General features: G+C 37.9%; 2 protein-coding genes across 2 annotated transcripts in view; both read left to right on the top strand.

Annotated features, from left to right (window-relative positions):
* The window catches only part of BBS7 (Bardet-Biedl syndrome 7), a 39951-nt gene extending 22273 nt beyond the window's left edge, over positions 1-17678 (top strand). Inside the window, exons 13-19 of the mRNA XM_040626285.1 lie at positions 443-508; positions 4275-4414; positions 5345-5509; positions 13295-13404; positions 13544-13647; positions 13778-13901; positions 16465-17678. Of these exons, the coding sequence (XP_040482219.1) occupies positions 443-508; positions 4275-4414; positions 5345-5509; positions 13295-13404; positions 13544-13647; positions 13778-13901; positions 16465-16598 (843 nt within the window). The 3' untranslated portion in view covers positions 16599-17678. The remainder of the gene's footprint in view (positions 1-442; positions 509-4274; positions 4415-5344; positions 5510-13294; positions 13405-13543; positions 13648-13777; positions 13902-16464) is intronic.
* Positions 17679-18545: 867 nt separating this feature from the next.
* The window catches only part of CCNA2 (cyclin A2), a 6211-nt gene continuing 5659 nt past the window's right edge, over positions 18546-19097 (top strand). The window contains exon 1 of the mRNA XM_008689483.2: positions 18546-19005. Within this exon, the coding sequence (XP_008687705.2) occupies positions 18793-19005 (213 nt within the window). The 5' untranslated portion in view covers positions 18546-18792. The remainder of the gene's footprint in view (positions 19006-19097) is intronic.

Raw genomic sequence — 19097 nt, 5'->3', positions numbered from 1 at the left:
TTAGTCCTCTATAAGTATTTGTGAAAGTCAAAGACAGTCAACCCCAAACACTGATGTTTTTGTCTTTTAATATAAACATTAGGAGTGTGTGCTGTCAGTTAAATTTTTAGGACAATTAATATTTAAATGTTATTGTAGAAGCTCAGGATGGAAAGAGCATGAGCTTTAGAGTCTTAAAAGATACGAATTTGGATTCCAATTTCATTACTTACTAGCTTTTGGGAAATTTTCCTAACCTCTAATGCTGCAATGTATTTGTCTGTTAAAACTCACTTAGTGAAACTTCACATACGGTTGTTTGCAAGAATAAAAAAAGCACTTATCACAGTGTCACCCAAATGATATGTGCTTAGTAGATGGTAACCATTATTATTTTTGATGATGTTTTTATTATTAAAAAACGTGAATTCATCCTTTTTCCTTAACTTTGAATTCTTCCCAGTCAAATGACAACTTTCTTCTCGCTACTTATCGGTGCCAGGCAAATACCACAAGGCTGGAACTCAAGGTAAAAGCATTTGAAATTACCTTTAATTGAAAGCTTGAAGTTTTCTTCCCCTTGGTATATCTTGCAACATATGATATAATTTCTCCGTATATTTTCTCCCTGAAATGAGTCATTTTAGAGTAATGACTTCTGGATGACCAGTTAGGTTTTAACTCAGCCGCAACCATTATCTCTGCTGTTGGCTTCTCTAAAATTGTACATCCTGAATTTGCTCTAGGTGGAATTTTTTTTTTCTAATTCTCTGTCATGGAAAGTTTCAAACAATGACTTCAGCTTCAGCACCCATCAACTCATGACATTCTTATTTATACTGTCACTGTCCATTCCAAATTATTTTGAAGCAAATACAAGATATTTTGTAATTTCATTTGTAAATATTTCAGTACGTATGTCCAAAAGATAAGAACTATTTGTTAAAACATAACCACAATACTATAATCACACCTACAGAAAATTAACAATAATTCCTTAGTATCATCAAATATTTAGTATTTAGATTTCACTGATTTTTGTTTTTACAGTTTGTTTGATCCAGTCATGGTCCATAATTTGGTTATTGAAGTATCTGAGCATTTTCCCTTTATTTCCTACCACCCAGATTTCCAATAATATCATTTATTACCATCTATTCTAGAGAATATCTTTTAATATTTTCTTTAGCAATTTAGTAATATGATCTTTTTTATAATTAAATACTGATTGTAGCACACAAATCTATTTTAGTTATTTAATTTGTGTGAAGTTTTTTTAAAAGATTATTTTTGATACATTTATGATCTAAATATTAAGGACTATAACTCTTTACATAGTGTTGCTGATGTTCAGAGACTCAAAGCCTGTTTTTTTCAAGAGAGATGCTACATAATAACTTTTTCACATCTAGCTAAGGAAATTCCAGTTAAATGTAGAGTTTTTTTCTAAACAATTTATTTTAGTCTGCATAAGTTCCCTTTTGTGTATTTTGAAAGAAAAATTGAAAACTGGAATAAATTTATTTCTAAAGGAATATACTTAAACATATTTTATGTAACTTAATTTAGCATTTTAAATTACATTTCCATTGAACAAGACTGTGCCATTAAATTGGGAAGTAAGCCTAAAAATATTAAAAAGCTGTGTTTTTTAAAAATTGGATGCAATAATAGATGCGAGAAAACTGAAAAAGAAGAAAAAGGTGGAACTTATTTTGCCATATGGTAAAACATCCATAAAACTACTATAATAAAGATAATGTAGGGTATTTATAAGGCCTAAATAAATAGGCAGTACAACAGAATAGTCTAGTAATAGAGCCCACTACACATTTACGGAAATTTAACAAATGTCATTTTTATGTAGGGAAAAATACTATTAAATAATTATTTCTATTTAAAAATTGGTGTTGACACAATTGGCATCGATCTGGAAGAAAATTAAGTGGATTCTTATCTTAATGCCATAAATAAAAAATAAATTCAGATGAGTTAAGTACCTAGTTATTTTTAAAAAGAAGGAAATTTAGTTGTCTTCTAGGTAATGGGTGAATATCAATAAAATACAAAGACTGTCTATAACTTCTTATTTAAAAAAAAAAAAAAAAAGACTACCCAGTAAGGAAAATAGGCCAAGAATATGTATAGACAATTCATACAAGGAGTCAAAATAGCTAACAAATATTAAAAGAAAATGTTCTACCTTATTATTAGGGAAATTCAAATTAAAATAAACAAAAAACATTTTCTGGTATAACAGATTGGCAAAAATTTTAGAAAGCAACATCACCAGATGGCAGGGTTGAGAAAAATGACACTCTCAGTCATAGCTGAAGAAAATAAAAACTGTTACAGCCACTTTGGAAAAATAGGCAATAGTCCCATTTGGAGGAATCTTTTATAGCAATAAAGTCACAGTATTATACACACAAATATGTATTTAATTAACTGCAGCGTTGTTTGTAGAGTTAGAAAAGTGGAAACAAAATGAACATTTAATAATTGAATGCTTGAATAAATAGCTCTTTATACATTCCATGGAATATAGCACAGCTGCAATAAAGAATTCATTGATTTATTCCTGTTAACATGGAGTCAATTCCATGAAAAACAAAATGTGGATAAAATTCCTATATGTGTAAGAAAGGTATGAAAAGAAACACACTTGTCTGGTATGATAGGTTATGCAGTAGGGGGAAAGCATGGGTGGGATGGGAGTGGGTAGGAGGTGATGGCATTAGGAGAGGCAAGGATAAGGGAAAAAACTGTTTATTAGAAATAAAAACAAAAGATGTCTATGATATAAATTTATTCATATGAAATTATACTTTTGTTTTTGTACATCTGCATAGAGAACTGTATGAAGGCATGACTACCAAAATAGCAATAATGATCACCTCTGGATGGTAGGATTTTAGGTGACTTATATGTTTGTCCTAATTTTTCTTTATTTATATTTTTTTAATAATAAATATAAATTGTTATATAATCAAAGCAGTATGACTTTTTGTTCTGGAAAAAATTATGTGCCAGTGTAAACTTACCTTTTAAAAAGAAACCCTGAAATATAGCTGTGTCAGATGTATTTTTTATTTCCTGTCTGTATTTTTATTTTTTATCTTTTTATCTTTCCTCTCTTTCCATTTAGAGCAATATTTGCAGTGTAACACTTGCAAAAAACCTTGCTTTAAACTTTTATTTATGTTTCCCGTTTAGGTAAAACATTGATTCCTCCCCCACCCACCAACAACATGCTAAGAAAAGTCTGAGTTAAAATATCAGCTAGGTTAGAGAAGCTACCATTGTAATAAAAGAGGTACTACAATCCATCTCTTGAGTTTGAACTGACTGGAACGGAAAGTGGGCCAGGAGGGAGAAACTGGACAACTTTCCAACTCCTCTAACATTAATTCTTCACAGTTTAATGAATTATTATTTTCTGTTAAGTGTAGTTTTTCACTTTCTGTTAAGTGTTTTGAATTCTCAGAATGTTCAACCAGGTATATTTAAAATAACTCAAAAGAATATCCTAATCCAAATACATAATAATTAGATGGTGTATACTTCTCTATTTTCATAGAAAATCAAGAATTAAGTTCTTGGTAACATTTTTTCTGTCAATAGTTGTTTTTTTTTTTTTTTAATTATATTTTAGAGAGAAAGAGAATAGAGCGATGGGAGGGACAGGGGGAGAAGCAGACTCCCCGCTGGGCAGGGAACCCAACACGGGGCTCAATCCCAGGACCCTGAGATCATGACCTGAGCCGAAGGCAGACACTTAACCAACTGAGCCACCCAGGGGCCGCTCTGTCAATAGATTTTTATAACAATAACTATATGCTGTAATACCCTCATGAGAAATGAAGTATTCCATTTAAATCCTAGTTATTTAAAAACTCACTTATCCTCTCAACAAAAATGTCTAAATTTTAACCATTTTTTATGTGAATCTTATGAAATATATTATACACCTGTGTTTTTAGATGTGGTGAGTAGTACGTGAGAATGTATGTTTTTTGGAACCGCATAGCACTGCTAAGTATAGACAAATCACCTAAATGTATGTGGTGGGGCTCACTTTTATAGATAGATTAAGTTTGCTTTTGACTGCCAAAATCTTTTAAAATTTTCCTTTACTCTAGGTAAAAAGTAGTTGTTTAATAGAACGCCATTATTTACTTCACAATATTACAGAAGAGATTAAGGTCTAATTACTTGATTACTTGTGTTGAACATTTTAAAGATAACGTGTTATACTGCTAGATATTTTTATTTTCTCTTTTGTGTATAATCAGATTCGTTCAATTGAAGGCCAGTATGGCACACTTCAAGCGTATGTGACTCCGAGGATTCAACCTAAAACCTGTCAGGCTCTCCAGTACCTTATCAAACCCCTTTCACTCCATCAAAGAACTCACTTTATTGATCATGACAGGTAGGACAAAGGAGGAAGGAATTGATTTTTTAGGATATTACATGATGTAAATAAACTTGCTTTTCATTTTTATACTATAAATTCTGGTAGCTATTTATACATTTTAAAAATTAAATATTTAAGCAGTATGGATTCATATTTTTAATATAAGATTTGTCTTTTAAAGATTGGTTTGAGTTGCACTTCCCTATCTTTCTCATATATTACCATTCTGATATCAGTAGAGTAATAGTTCTCTCTCCCAAACACCTATGATGAATAAATACGATTTAGTATTTGAGTTTCTCTGTGAATAGGATCTTATAGTAGTAGCCTCAAACATTATATTTCCTTTCTATTTCACCTCAGGGAATACTGGTAAAGCAATTGGTTGGATAGTCCCTTATTTCTGACTTCCATTCCAACATAAGCATCCTCCTGTTGGTAGTTTTTCACTTTCTTTATTCTATATCCCTGCAAGATAGCAGATATTTTTCTCTAACTTGCCCAAAGGCTCAGAGTTAGTAAACAGCTAGTAAATAATGGAGCAGGGTTTTAAGTCCATGTCTATTTTACTTGAAAGCCCAATTCTTTACCTTAACATTATACTGATTCTTTCCCTCAGGAAATTCTTAAGTACGTTTTGTAGTTTATATACGTGAACTTTTAAAAAATTAAGTCTACCTGAATAAACTGAATTTTACTTGTAAAGCTGTTGTGCTACTTAGTTGACTATTAAAAGCACAGATATAGATAAGCATTCTTTTTTTCCATGAAATTGAAAATTTTTAGTTATCTGGTGGTTAATATTAATCTGAGGGAAATTAAATGGATACTTTTATATTTGTTTAACCACTATTGCAGAATTCTGTTTGTTCATGTGTGTTGTGTACATAAATTACCTCCATGTATTCCCACACACAAATGTGTACCTCCACTATTAAATTACAGACCCATGAATACACTGACTTTAACGGGCCAGTTCAGTTTTGCTGAAGTTCACTCCTGGGTGGTTTTTTGCCTGCCTGAAGTTCCTGAAAAACCTCCAGCAGGAGAATGTGTGACATTTTACTTTCAGAACACCTTCCTGGATACACAACTTGAAAGTACCTACAGGTAAATAAAACTTATTATTGGTTCACAAGTGTTTTTTAATATATGGAGCTTCTAATTTTTCATTTGTTTTAAGGTAAGAATAACTTGAAAATAATGAGATTGAAAACATGTACTCTTCAAGAGAATCTATTGAAAAACAAGTAAAATTAATGAGCTTAAAAAATGAGTGAATAAAGATGAGTATGAAAGATATTTCCTATTCCCAACAATAACCAGTTAGAAAAAAATTATTTGAAAAGATCCTTTCAGAGTAGCAATAATAACAATATCCATATAAAAATCTGTAGGAATATCCATTAGAAATATGCAGAACTTACATGAAGAAAACCTCAAAATTTATTGAGATAAAAGACTTGATTAAATGGAGTAATATATTCTACAGTCATCAATAGGAAGACTTTGTAAACATGGCAGTCTTTCCCAAAATTTTCAAACATTTATCCTAATTCTAATAAAAATTCCAGTTGAATTTCTTTATGCAAAAATAGGAAATGGCACAGAACTTGAGAGTTTAGAACATACAGGCTTTTGAACCTATCATGTTAAAAGGTGAAGGTCATATTCTTCTACACTCTTCTTAAGCTCCTAGTTGCACTCCTGCCCCTTCACTGTCACTACTCACTAATTTCCCATAGGCTTCCATAATTTCTGTTTCTGAATAGAGTAGAGGCTAAATTTTCCTTCTCCTTTGTTCCTGTCTCTGAATGTGAAATGACCTGCTTCTTGGGTAAGGCTAATTTTTCTGTCTGCTCTTTGAACTTGTACATTTTTTTTTTTTAATTTGAGAGAGAGAGGGTGCCTGCGAGACCATGGGTGGGGGGGGTAGTGGAGAGGGGGCAGAGGGAGGCAGACTCCCCACTGAGCAGGGAGCCCGATGTGGGGCTTGAAACCAGGACGCTGGGATCATCACCTGAGCCGAAGGCAGATGCTTAACCAACTGAGCACCCAGGCGCCCTGTTTTGGGTGTTTTTTGTGGGCAGCAAATTAAAGTTTATTGAGCTATAGTACAAAGCTCCCAAAGAGGGAGGGGACCCGAGAGGGTTGCCCTCTTACTTCTTTAAGGTGTTTGCATTCTCTTTCTCATATCTGTAGGTTTTTGTTTATTTGACCTTTTGGGGGGATTTTTGTTTTTATTTTGTTTTGGAGAGGAGTGGACTTCTTATTTGTCTAGGTTTTGAGATCAAGAAGTCTCCAGAAATATAACTGGTTTTTTGCATCAGTTATACTTGTTTTACTTGAAACCCTTCAGGGGATCTTACATGTGTCTAAACCTGTAATAATGACTCCTGTTTTCAAGTACCACAGTATTACGGGATTTTTTTCTCCTTCTTCAGTGTCCGCAGTTTTTGGTCACGCTGCTTCGAAAAATGAAGAGGTAGACCAGACCAGGAGTGGTGGGAAACAAAGCAAAGATTAATGAGTGATAGCAAAGTGATTATACAAAAGCTCCCAAGGAGGGAGGGGATCCAGGAGGGTTGCCACCAGAGTTTCTAAGTCTAGGGGTTTTTTAATGGGCTTGTTGAGACAGGCTGTTTCAATTTGATTCACCCTCACTGCACCTGTCATCCGATCAGGTCACCTATCATATGGGAAAGGGTAGAGGGCTCCTCCCAGGGTGGTGTGAAATCCTTTTAAGGGTGGTTTTTTCTTGGGGGGGGCAGCTTGTCCCTGCCTGCCTACTTTCCAACTACCCATCATTCCCCCCTCTGAAGAGGTAACCCTAACTTCTTTTAGAGAAAAAGATGGTACTTCGTGCTGGTCAGAGATGTTGGATGGAGTGGCAGTCAGGGTTCCTCTCATCCCGATCTATCAAGGGGTCCACTGCAGATATCTGGTTTGACCTCTATGTGAGGCTTCTTATAAAGCTGGTTAGGGCGTTTAAGAGGCAAGACCCAAAGCACAAGTACAGTGCTTTGTACTGTACAAGCAAGACCGAATACAGCCAGAGGTTCTGTGAGAGAGAGAGGATGTAGGGAGAGTAACAATATCTGTGTCAGGTCGCTTCAAGACTAGTTTGAGGTCCTCTCTGGGTTCACAGAGAGATTGTTGTTAGGCCCCATTGGGTACCAGGGTTTGACTCTGTTCAAAACCTATGTCCAGTAATCAATGCTTTAGCGCTCTGTCCTATTAGGAAAAGACCTAGATGTAATCCTATTTATCATCCAAGCAAAACTTTCTTAACAACTACCCATGAAAACTTTGAGATAGACAAGATTAACCACCATTTTAACATGAGCTTATTTGACATTCAGCAAACCTAGGTAGAATTGTTCCCTGCTCTAAACCTCGTCAGCTCAACAGAGGAGCAGACGCCATGTTTTTTCCACCAAAGTGGAAATACGCAGTCCGTGTCAGGCCGGAGAAGACAGGGAATTTCCCCAAAACAAAGGGAGTTTCAGTTTGGGGATATTTGTCAAAGTCTCGGTCCTGAGGTAGACTAACCACAGTTGGCTCCAATTATAGCCATTAACCCCAGAAATGAGGAAGAAGCCCCCATGTACTGCTCAGTCCCTCTATGATGCAGGTTTGTAAGTGATATGGTGATACCAGTTTCCAAGGGGATAGTTAGGATCCTAATTGGGGTCTTGAGAGGATCCCAGCTGGGTCTTGAGGAGGTACAGCCTGGGCTCCAGTTGGAAACTTAACCTGGCCTTTGATCCCCTTATCTTTCAGCAGTGGCCAGAACCTGATATTTTTATGCTTTGCAGAGGGTCTGACTTAACAAAAGCATTACACCCAAGTTTGAAAAACTTTGAGGTCCCCCTTTGTCTCAGGTCTTATAGTTGTACTTCCCCTTGGTCCTCCTTTGAGCACTACCTGTTCTTCTAGAGTGTAAATCCCTCCAGCACCCACAGGAGTTCCAGGATAGGGTGGGACAGGTAAGGGGACCTGATCTCACCTTAGGAAGGGTAGAGCCAAGGGTAGAGATTCCCCTGTGGACTCTATTTGTCTGTCTACTTTTGATGTGGACTTGGTATACCTTTGTTCCTTCCCACCCCACCCCCACCCCCCAGGGGTGGGGCGTTGCAGAAGAGAGCAGCCAGGAGGCTGGGATCAATCCTACATTGCTGAGATCAGAAGAAAAAGAGACGCCTTTTTCCCAGTTAAAACCTGGAAGGCTTTGTCCCTCATGAGGTGGCTATGTCTCATCCTCCAACTTGTATTGTGGCCATGCCCTAGAACAAAAGAAAATGAGTTGCCTCTGCCCAGTTAAACCTAAGATGGCATCCAAGTAAATGATATTGAGCTATTTATGAGTCTGATACTCTTCCTATAGCCTATAATGCCAGGAAGGGACTTTAAAGGAGTAAGGGTCTTGGTCCAGGAATTATCCATCTACAAGAAGAGAAGAAAAGGCATCCCTTACCTCAGTTTCTTATAGTTGACCAGGGAGACTTGGGAAGAGAGGAAAAGGCATCCCGCACCTCAGGTCCTCCTCATCTTGATATGTGGCTCTAGCTACTCAGGCGACTGACAGCCAGAGCCACTGTCCTCTCTGCGAGGTATGGGGAGTAGTTGCACTTACCCAGGCTTGGTCCTACCTCCAGAGAGTGACCCTGGTTTCCCTACCCTTAAGTCTCCCTTAGAAGTCAGTGGATACACTAGACTTCTTTTTAGTAGAGTTCTTCTGTCTGGCATAGCCACCTAATCATCTTTTAGTAGAATTGGGCACCTGGGGATGGGAAGTCCACCTGGAATAAGCCCAACAGAACTGAAAGGTTGGGAGATCCCTTAGATCTTAGTTCATTTGCCTTGCCTGGCCATTCCTTCACATAGCGGGTATAGCTAGTCTGCGGGGTGTCCTAGCAATCCCCAGGACAGGAGGAGTCAGAAACAGGAGACTGTTTCTCACCCTAACAGGGAACAGAGTGAGATCCCTTGGAGGCCACCTGAACCACTCACAAGGGAATATCCAGGGGACCCACCTGGGCTTTCCCACTCATTCCTTAGGGGAGGAATCAGCTGAGATAGAGTAGTAGAGGGGTTTCTCTCTGGATGCCTGGATGGGCAAGTAAGAAACTAGGTCCCTCTGAGAGTCTTTGGGTATCCAAAGGGTAGCCTTGATCAGGCCCTTAAACTGCTGCTAGGTTTTCCCTAGGTCCCTCACATCCAGTGATCTGCCCCAAAAGGAGTTCTGAGTCCTTACCAAACCGACATTCCCAACTTCTATTAGGGGGATCAATCAGAAAGGAGCCCAGAGAGCCTGTCACCCAAGACTTGAGAATGGCAGCCACACTAATCGCTCTTACATGGCTGACGGGTGCCCATTGTTTCAACAAACAAAATGGGGGGAAGGGGATAGAGAGAGACTTGCTGCCCACTACTCACAGTTAGTTATCCTTAATGATGGTGGAGACCCCAGACGAGCTCCCATAAATGTTGCAGGATTTTTTTCTCTGTCAGTGCCTGCCATTCTTGGTCATGCTGCTTCGAAAAATGAAGAGGTAGACCAGACCAAGAGTGGTGGGAAACAAAGCAAAGTTTATTGAGGGATAGCAAAGCGGTAGTACGAAGACCCCAAGGAGGCAGCGGATCCAAGAAGTTGCCACCAGAGTTTCTAAGTCTAGGGGTTTTTAAATGGGCTTGTTGAGACAGGTTGTTTATCTGATTAATCCTCACTGTGCCTGTCGTCCAATCAGGTTTTTGTCACCTATCATAAGGGAAAGGGTGGAGGGTTCCTTCCAGGGTGGTGTAAAATCCTTTTAAGGGTGGTTTCCTCTTGGAGGTGGGGGCCCTTGTCCCTACCTGCCTTCCAACTATCCTTCATCAATAGTAAACCTCATACTTTAGTCATAGCAATCAATTCAACATGCCCCTGGCATATTCTGTATAATTATAATAGCATACCTTTGCTCTTTCCGATTCTGTGTCTTTAAATATTCTTTCCTTAACAATCAAAACTCTAGGGATGCCTGGGTAGCTCAGTTAATTAAGCGTTGCCTTTGGCTCAGGTCATGATCTCAGGGTCCTGGGATCGAGTTCTCCCTCCATCTGCCGCTCCCCCTGCTTGTGCTCTCTCTCATAAATAAATTTTTAAAAATCTTAAAAAAAAAATGAATGCCTTAAATAAAATGCCTTAAAAAAAAACAGTCAAAACTCTACTTATCCTCCATGGCTCAACTCAATAGCTATATTTTGAAGCCTTCCTTGATTCTCTTTTCTGTTCTTAACTGTCTTAGGTTTTTTATTGTTATTTGTTCCGAGTATATAGTAATTTTTATGTAAGCGTCTCTCTTCAAATTAGACTTTAAGCTCCTCATGGGCAGAGTCAATTTCTTAATTAATTTGTATGTTTCCTCCAAGTACCTACTGCATGGCTTTGAACGTAGTGGTGCTTAATAATTGTTTTTAGGGTGCCTGAATAAAATACATATATATGGAGAAAGTGTGCTTTGGAGGCAGACATACTTGGGTTTAAATCATGGTTCTGTGACTTACCTGCTATTTGTCCTATCTGGACTATTTAACTCTCTGAGCTTCAGTTTTATTTTCTGAGGGATGGAAATAATAGCACTACATTGAGTTGTGATATTAAAAGAAGATAAACCATGTGAATCATTCCACAGTGCTAGGTACTGTGTATTTAATATTAAATATCGTCAGTTAAAATTAAAGATAATGAAAATACCATGATTTCTAAGACATAATTGGAATCAAGATATTATATATGATTCATCTTCCTAGAAAAAAAGAATTAGCATTTGTCTACAGCTAGTTAATATAAACTATTAGTGTGTATGAAAACCAAATAAAAAGATATCATTTAATACATGAAAGATGGTATATATATTAGTTAGGAAATGTTTGGTTATCATAAAAAAGGAACCAAATGGAAGCAGACCAGCATACTGAATAAAAGGAATTTATCAGCTCATATAATTTAAAAGTCCAGTAGTAATCTGCCTCAGGCACAACTGGATCACTGGCTTAACTAATGTCTTCAAGACTATCCCTTTCCGGGGCGCCTGGGTAGCACAGCGGTTAAGCGTCTGCCTTCGGCTCAGGGCGTGATCCCGGCGTTGTGGGATGGAGCCCCACATCAGGCTCCTCTGCTATGAGCCTGCTTCTTCCTCTCCCACTCCCCCTGCTTGTGTTCCCTCTCTCGCTGGCTGTCTCTATATCTGTCAAATAAATAAATAAAATCTTTAAAAAAAAAACTATCCCTTTCCACAATAAAACAAGACGAAACCAGAGAGGGAGACAAACCATAAGAGACTCTTAATCATAGGAAACAAACTGAGGGTTGCTGGAGGGGAGGGAGATGGGGGATGGGGTAATGGGTGATGGACATTGGGGACGGTATGTATTGTAATGAACACTAAATATTATATAAGACTGATAAATAACAGACCTGTACCCCTGAAACAAATAATATAGGTTAATTAATTGAATTTAAATTAAAAAATCTAAAAAAATAAGACTATTCCTTTCCATTTCCGCTCCTTTCTTATCTTTTTAGGCTTTCCTGTTAAGTGCCATGGTGGCCATCAGCAGTTCTGTCCAGTTTTCTATCTTTTCAGCTCTCATAGACCCTCTGTTTCCCACTAGTTCCAATAAAAGTCCCAGGATTGAGTGTCATTGTAGAGCTGTGAATCACTGTGGTCAGGAGGATGGAATATACACTGCTAAATGCTTCCTCTTAAAGTCCCACAAATGGGGTTGAGGCCAGTGCCAGTGAAACTACAGTTGACCCGTAAACACAGGTGTAAACTGCATGGGATCATTTATATGTAGATTTTTAAAAAAATACAGTACTGTAAATGTATTTTCTCTTATGATTTTCTTTCTTTTTTTTTTTTTTAAAGATTTTAAAATGTATTCATTTGAGAAAGAGAGACAGAGAGCAGAAGCAAGGGGAGAGGCAGAGGGAGAGGGAGAGGGAGACGCAGACTCCCTGCTGAGCTGGGAGCCTGACATGGGGCTCGATCCCAGGGCCTGGAGATCATGACCTGAGCCGAAGGCAAATACTTAACCATCTGAGCCATCCAGGCACCCCATCTTATGATTTTCTTAATAACATTTTCTTTTCTCTAACTTTACTGTAAGAATGTAGTATATAATACATGTACAAAATATGTGTTGATCGACTGTTTATATTATTGGTAAGGCTTCTGGTCAATAGTAGGCTATTACTAGTTTTTGGGGAGTCAAAAGTTATATGTGGATTTTTTACTGCAGGGGTTCGGCACCCCAATCTCCACATTGTTCAAGGGTCAACTGTATATGGATTGAGAAGGGTAATAGAAAGAAGAAGTGGTTCTATGAAGAAGACGAAGGTCCTGTGTCCATAAGAAGGGGCAATGGATGATGGGCACGGAAGAACAAAAGCTGTCATTCTTAGGCTTAATGTCAGCTTTCTTTTGAGAATGAAAAATGTAGTCATGTTGTAATTTATGTGATTACATCAAAGAAAAACATACTTATATGTAAATAAGCAATTCTAAATACATTTTATATACCTATGGAGTTAGCTGTTGGAAATTAGTGAAAGTGAAGAAAAAAAAGATGCTTTAATGAAGGATTTATATAAATTGTCATGTTTAGGAGGCATATATCTAACATCTTTTGTTTAGTTTCACAATTATCTTCAGAACTTGAATTTATATAAAAGGTTACACATTTAAGTATGTTTTATATTAATAATGAGATATGTATATAAAGAGATCTAAAATCAAATGAATTCTAAACACCAGGTACTAGTCACAAAATGTGTATTTACTGGACCTATGTACTCTATGTATTTTCTTCTAATGCTGTTCTTTTAAAAATATATTAATTTTATAGAAAAGGAGAAGGAGTTTTTAAATCTGACAACATTTCTACTATATCCATCCTAAAAGATGTGCTCTCTAAAGAAGCTACCAAAAGGAAAATTAACCTCAACATATCATACGGTAAAAAAAAAAAAAAGAAGAAGAAGAAGAAGAAAAATAAATCATTCTTTCTGGGGTATTGTTTTTTGGTTGTTGTTACAATAAGAATGTTTCTGGTCAAAGTAACTTAGCTAATTGTGCCTGACTCACCTTCTTCTAGAGATAAATGAAGTATCAGTCAAACACACTTTAAAGCTAATCCACCCAAAGCTGGAATACCAGTTGCTTTTGGCTAAGAAAGTGCAATTAATTGATGCTTTAAAAGTAAGTATACATTTCATGGACTCATGATCATTACTTTATTGTGATGGGATTTCTAAAATTGTAAAGACTTAAAGTTATACTGGATTGGATTTTGAATATTAAAGTCCTTCTGTTATTAATTTTAAATAAGGAATTGCAGGTTCATGAGGGAAATACAAACTTTCTGATACCAGAATATCGCTGTATTCTAGAAGAGGCAGATCACCTACAAGAAGAATACAAAAAGCAACCTGCACATCTTGAAAGACTGTACGGTTAGTGGACTATTCTAGAAAACCTTGCCATATTTCATTTTCTACTGGCTATTTGAAAGATCATGTGAGAGAAGCTAGGCAGAAAGATAAGCAAAGATTACAACAGTCATGAACCAGTGACAAACAATTTATTGCATCGAATATTTATTTTGTCAAATTTGTTTTAATATTTAATATTTTTACTTGAAAAAATGAAAGGAAAGGGATGCCTGGGTGGCTCAGTCAGTTAAGCATGTGCCTTCGGATCAGGTCATGATCCCAGAGTCCTAGGATCGAGTCCACATCGGGCTTCTTGCTCAGCAGGGAGCCTGCTTTTCCCTCTGCCTGCCACTCCCCCTGCTTGTGCTCTCTCCATCTGACAAATTTTTAAAGAATCTAGAAAAAATGAAAGTGAAAATTAAGTGAAATAAGTGTAATGCAGTAAATTAATCTCTGTATATGAAGAAACCTGGTGTGAAATGAATGTAACCAGTGAACCAATAAAATGTAGGTCATATTTCACAGAAATAATTTTCAGGTTCTGTTGATGTTGTGAAATATCAAAAGGCAGCATTTAATATTTTTTTAGGTAAAATATAATAAAGGATATATATGTGCTGTGAATTTACAGCAAAACTTGTTTTGCTTTGGTGGTGACAAGTTGGGTGTTTCACGAATTATCTTGAAAAACATCGAGAGCAAGAGGGAGATATGCAGGAAGGGAGAGAAAGAGGAAGGATGGAACAGCTTAAGGAAAACATTTTTTTTTGTGATCTTTATATAAGCTAAGCTTATTTATTTCCTATTTCTTTATAACATCTTCATTAATCAGCTATTTAAGAAATAGCATTTGTCTATAGCTAGTTAATATAAACTATTAGTGTGTGTGAAAACCAAATAAAAATATAGTATTTAATCTACTCTGCAAAGTAGATGGTGTTATCTTCATTTTTCACATTTTTTCAACTGAAATCTGACACTAAGAATTTGTTGTCACATAGGTAGTAGCAAAGCTGCATTAGAACTTCCTTACCCCAAAATGTTTGCTTTTTGCAGTATGCCAAATCTTCTGTAAAGTCAGTTGGTATCATCAGTCCACACTGATCTTTGAGCCTGCCTAATGAATTTATTTTATCCCAGGGACTTGCTCACAAACTATAACAATAATATCTAATATCTTAATATTTACTGTATGACAAACACATGATCTTTTATCCTTATAATAACTTGAAGATGGGTGGTTTTCTATTATCACCAGTTCCAAAATCTAGAAAGCTTTGAAAACTAAAACATAAATCATTTGGCAGCAAATTTGACTTGATCTGAATTAATAATTTAATGATAAAACGTCACTTAAACTGACATGAGGTTATTTATAGACATTTTTATTCCACTTAGTGTGAAATATTCATCCATATATTTTGTTGCAGAAACACTATTATGTTTTATTATCAGATGCTGCCACTCATTCCCCTTGGATATTATGCCATATATGGTATATCTCTTTTATTATCTCTCTAAAATATGAAAAATTCTGAAACATGTCTTGGATAAGTCCCAAGAATGGTCAACATATTGATGGAATATTTTAATTCAAATGGAACTTAAGAACAGACTCTTTCGGGGCACCTGGGTGGCTCAGTCGTTCACGTGTCTGCCTTCAGCTCAGGTCATGATCCTGGGGTCCTGAGATCAAGCCCTGAGTGGGGCTCCCTGCTCAGCGGGAAGTCTGCTTCTCCCTCTCCCCGCCTCCCCCCCCCCAACTCATGCTCACTCTCAAATAAATAAAATCTTTTTAAAAAAAAAGAAAAAAGAACAGATTTTTTTTTTTTTTAAGATTTTATTTATTTATTTGACAGAGAAACAGCCAGCGAGAGAGGGAACACAAGCAGGGAGAGTGGGAGAGGAAGAAGCAGGCTTCCCAGCGGAGCAGGGAGCCCGATGCGGGGCTCGATTCCAGGACCCTGGGATCAGGCCCTGGGCCGAAGGCAGATAGATGCTTAAAGACTGAGCCACTCAGGCGCCGCAAAAGAACAGAATCTGTCTACACGGTCAAAATGGTTAGCTTGGTGGGAAAAATAAACCCCTTGTTGTGATATTATTTACACTAATAGCAATTCAGAACTGGTCAGCAGTTAGTTGTCTGAATTTAGTAACTTTTAACCAATTATTAAGAGGATTATTAGCCAAATGATTAATGTTTTGAAACCTGCCTTAAAATCCCCCCAAATAAATATTTTTGTAAAGTATCAGTACCTGGAGTGCTTGGGTGGCTGTCAGTTCAGCATCAGTCTTTGGCTCAGGTCATGATCTCAGGATCCTGGGATCCAGCCCTGCATTGGGCTCCCTGCTCACTGAGGGGAGTCTACTTCCTCACACTCTCCCTCTCCCTCTGTGCTCTGTCTCTCTCAAATAAATAAATAAAATCTTTAAAAAAAAGTATCAGTACCTTTAGGTTTGTATATTAAATAATGCAGTGATAAGTGCTTAGAAATAGATTCTCAAATAATCACTCACTTTCATTAAGTACTGTGTTATTAATTAGAACTAATCAATGACAGGAAATTAACATTTTTCTTTACAGGAATGATCACTGATCTTTTCATAGATAAGTTCAAGTTCAAAGGCACCAATGTAAAAACCAAAGTACCTCTTTTACTGGAGATCCTGGACAGTTATGACCAAAATGCATTGATTGCTTTCTTTGATGCTGCATGAAATATAAACAAGGTGAAGTTCCAAAGAAGTCTTTTTAAATGAAATGTTAAAACACAATTATGGCACAAGCTAACTGTACAGACTTTTATTTCAAATGCTTTTTAATATTGTCTAAAAATATTTAAGATGTGACTTCTTTTAGTAATGCTTCTATTTTGAGAAATGAGCTTTTTAAAAATAAAGAGAATTTTTATTTTAAAACAAGTGGAATGATTGTAAGGAGTTTTCATGAATTTTTCCAAGTGGATGTTTTAACTTTTAAATTGAGAAATATTTGGAAATAAAAATATATTCAATTATTTAACAAGCTATACACATATGTATAAACTGCTTTACAGTTTTCAGAATGTGTTTACATTAATTACTTCATCTGATCTTCACAATATATATTGTTATTTTGTCAAGTCATATAAGAAAACAGATTCTCTGTGAGGTTAAGTGATTAAGAGGACATGCTGTTAGTATTCTGTAAAGCTGGGACCAGATTCCACGTTCTGGTGCCTGGTTTGTGTCCTGGTTACTATATATACGTGTTGTTAACCAGGGGAAATAACTTATCAATTACTTTTTCTAGGAGTTGAAACTGATTCGCAATTGCTTTCACTCTTGCTAGGTAATGTTTCGTGACCCGTGTTCAGTTTGTGAAATGCTTGAGTTGGTTCAGTGCTATAAATTGTGGCCAGGGAAATGAGCAGAGCTTGCCCAGATTGAAGCGATCTTCACTTGCTGTTCTGTAACCAGTAGACTGTGCAAGTGTACTACATATGAATAGTGCAGAAATAGTGATGGCTTCTTAGATTTTCCTGTACTAGTATCCACTGATTTCTGTTTTATCACATATGGAGGGAAATAAGACTTTAAAGCTACAGAAGTTTTATTCATTAATCTTAATTCATGTTGTTTCATATTCAGGGAAATGTTGTATTTAAAGGTTGCTTTAAAATGGTATAAACATTATATAATTATGTAAGGGCACAAGAAGGGCACATTCATGAATTTGTCAGAAAACAAGAATGTTTCTTAATGATATACCATGATATTTATTATATGCAAGCCTTGTATATTAAATTTGAAAATTTGTTAAAGGCACATATCACTGAGAGTTTTATTTTAATAAGGTCATATTGTTATTATATTTAAACAACCTTCATTGCTAAATGGAACAAATGGAACAAATAGTTGTATCTAGGTCACTAGAATTTCGCTGGGTGCTTTTTGTTGGCTGCCACAGCTTGGGGAAAAATGCCTCAAAATCAGTGACTGTCTAGTTGAATTTCTTATAGTACATTACTTTTGTTTTATATATATATGTATCTCCACAGTGGTTCAAGGTGGCACCTTCCCTAATTGCATCTTCATTAGGTAAATTCAAAGGCATGACTGAAGAACCCCCTAAATGGTAAGATGACATTATAGTCCGCCATTTGAGTACCAGTTACTACGCGAGCAGCGTGTTGATGATTTAGGCACATTATATAATCATGACAACCATATGACATGTAGATATTTTTACTCCTAATTAATAGATAAGAAAACTGAGAATCGGAAACCTTGAATAACTGGAGCAAGACTACCAGGCCAATTAGGGGCTGGGTCAGATCTTAGAGCTTTGGAAACCAGTCAAGCCAGCTGAAGGTCCCAGGGCTCACGTTAGGCTGAGGCGGCCCACTAACAATTGCTGAAGTTTTACTCCGTTTAGCCTGGAGACAGCCCTTTCCCAGAACCCAGGGATCACCTAGTGCCCCAGTTTAAAGTCTCGGGAAACTCAGGCCCCGCCTCTTCGGCCGGCGCAGGCGTTTTTCCTCCCGCCGCGGTTCGGCGTTTCTCCGCCCCTGCTCCGTGGCCTTCGCGGCCGCCTTCGTTCGCCTGCGACCGTGTCGCCTCCAGTGGCGTCACGGGCGTCGGCCCTTCCCATTGGCCCATTTCAATAGTCGCGGGATACTTGAACTGCACGAACAGCCGCCGCTCCGGCGGGCTGCTAACTACACCTCGGGGGCGTCTTTAGCCCTCCAAGCCCGGCGGTTCCTGCCCAAGCCTTTCGCAACCTCTTCGGAACTGCGCGATCCCGAGCGAGCAGGCTGGCCCGGGCTGTGGCGGCTGGCTACGGCTGGAGCGTTTCTCGGCGGGGTCGGCGGGACGGAGGACACGCTGCTTGGCGCCGTAGGCTGATCCCGCCGCGACCCCGGGAGCAGTGATGTTGGGCAGCTCCGAGCCCGGGCCTGCGGCCCGCGAGGCGGGCTCGTCGCTGCTAACATTGCCGCATACGGCGCTCCAAGAGGACCAGGAGAACATCAACCCCGAGAAGGCGGCGCCCGCCCAGCAGCCCCGGACCCGGGCCGGGCTGGCGGTACTGAAGGCCGGGAACCCGCGCGTTCCGGCGCCGCAGCAGAGGCCCAAGACACGACGGGTAAAGAGATGAGCGATATCTGCGGGAGGGAGGGCCGAGCGGGAGTTTTGCACGAGGTTTAGCAGGTCGAGGAACATGGAGAGAAAGCATCT

Source organism: Ursus maritimus, unplaced genomic scaffold (genome assembly GCF_017311325.1).
Source record: "Ursus maritimus isolate PB19 unplaced genomic scaffold, ASM1731132v1 scaffold_11, whole genome shotgun sequence".
Lineage (NCBI taxonomy): Eukaryota > Metazoa > Chordata > Mammalia > Carnivora > Ursidae > Ursus > Ursus maritimus.
Note: the sequence above shows the minus strand (reverse complement) of the source record. Positions and strands in the feature narration are given on the sequence as shown.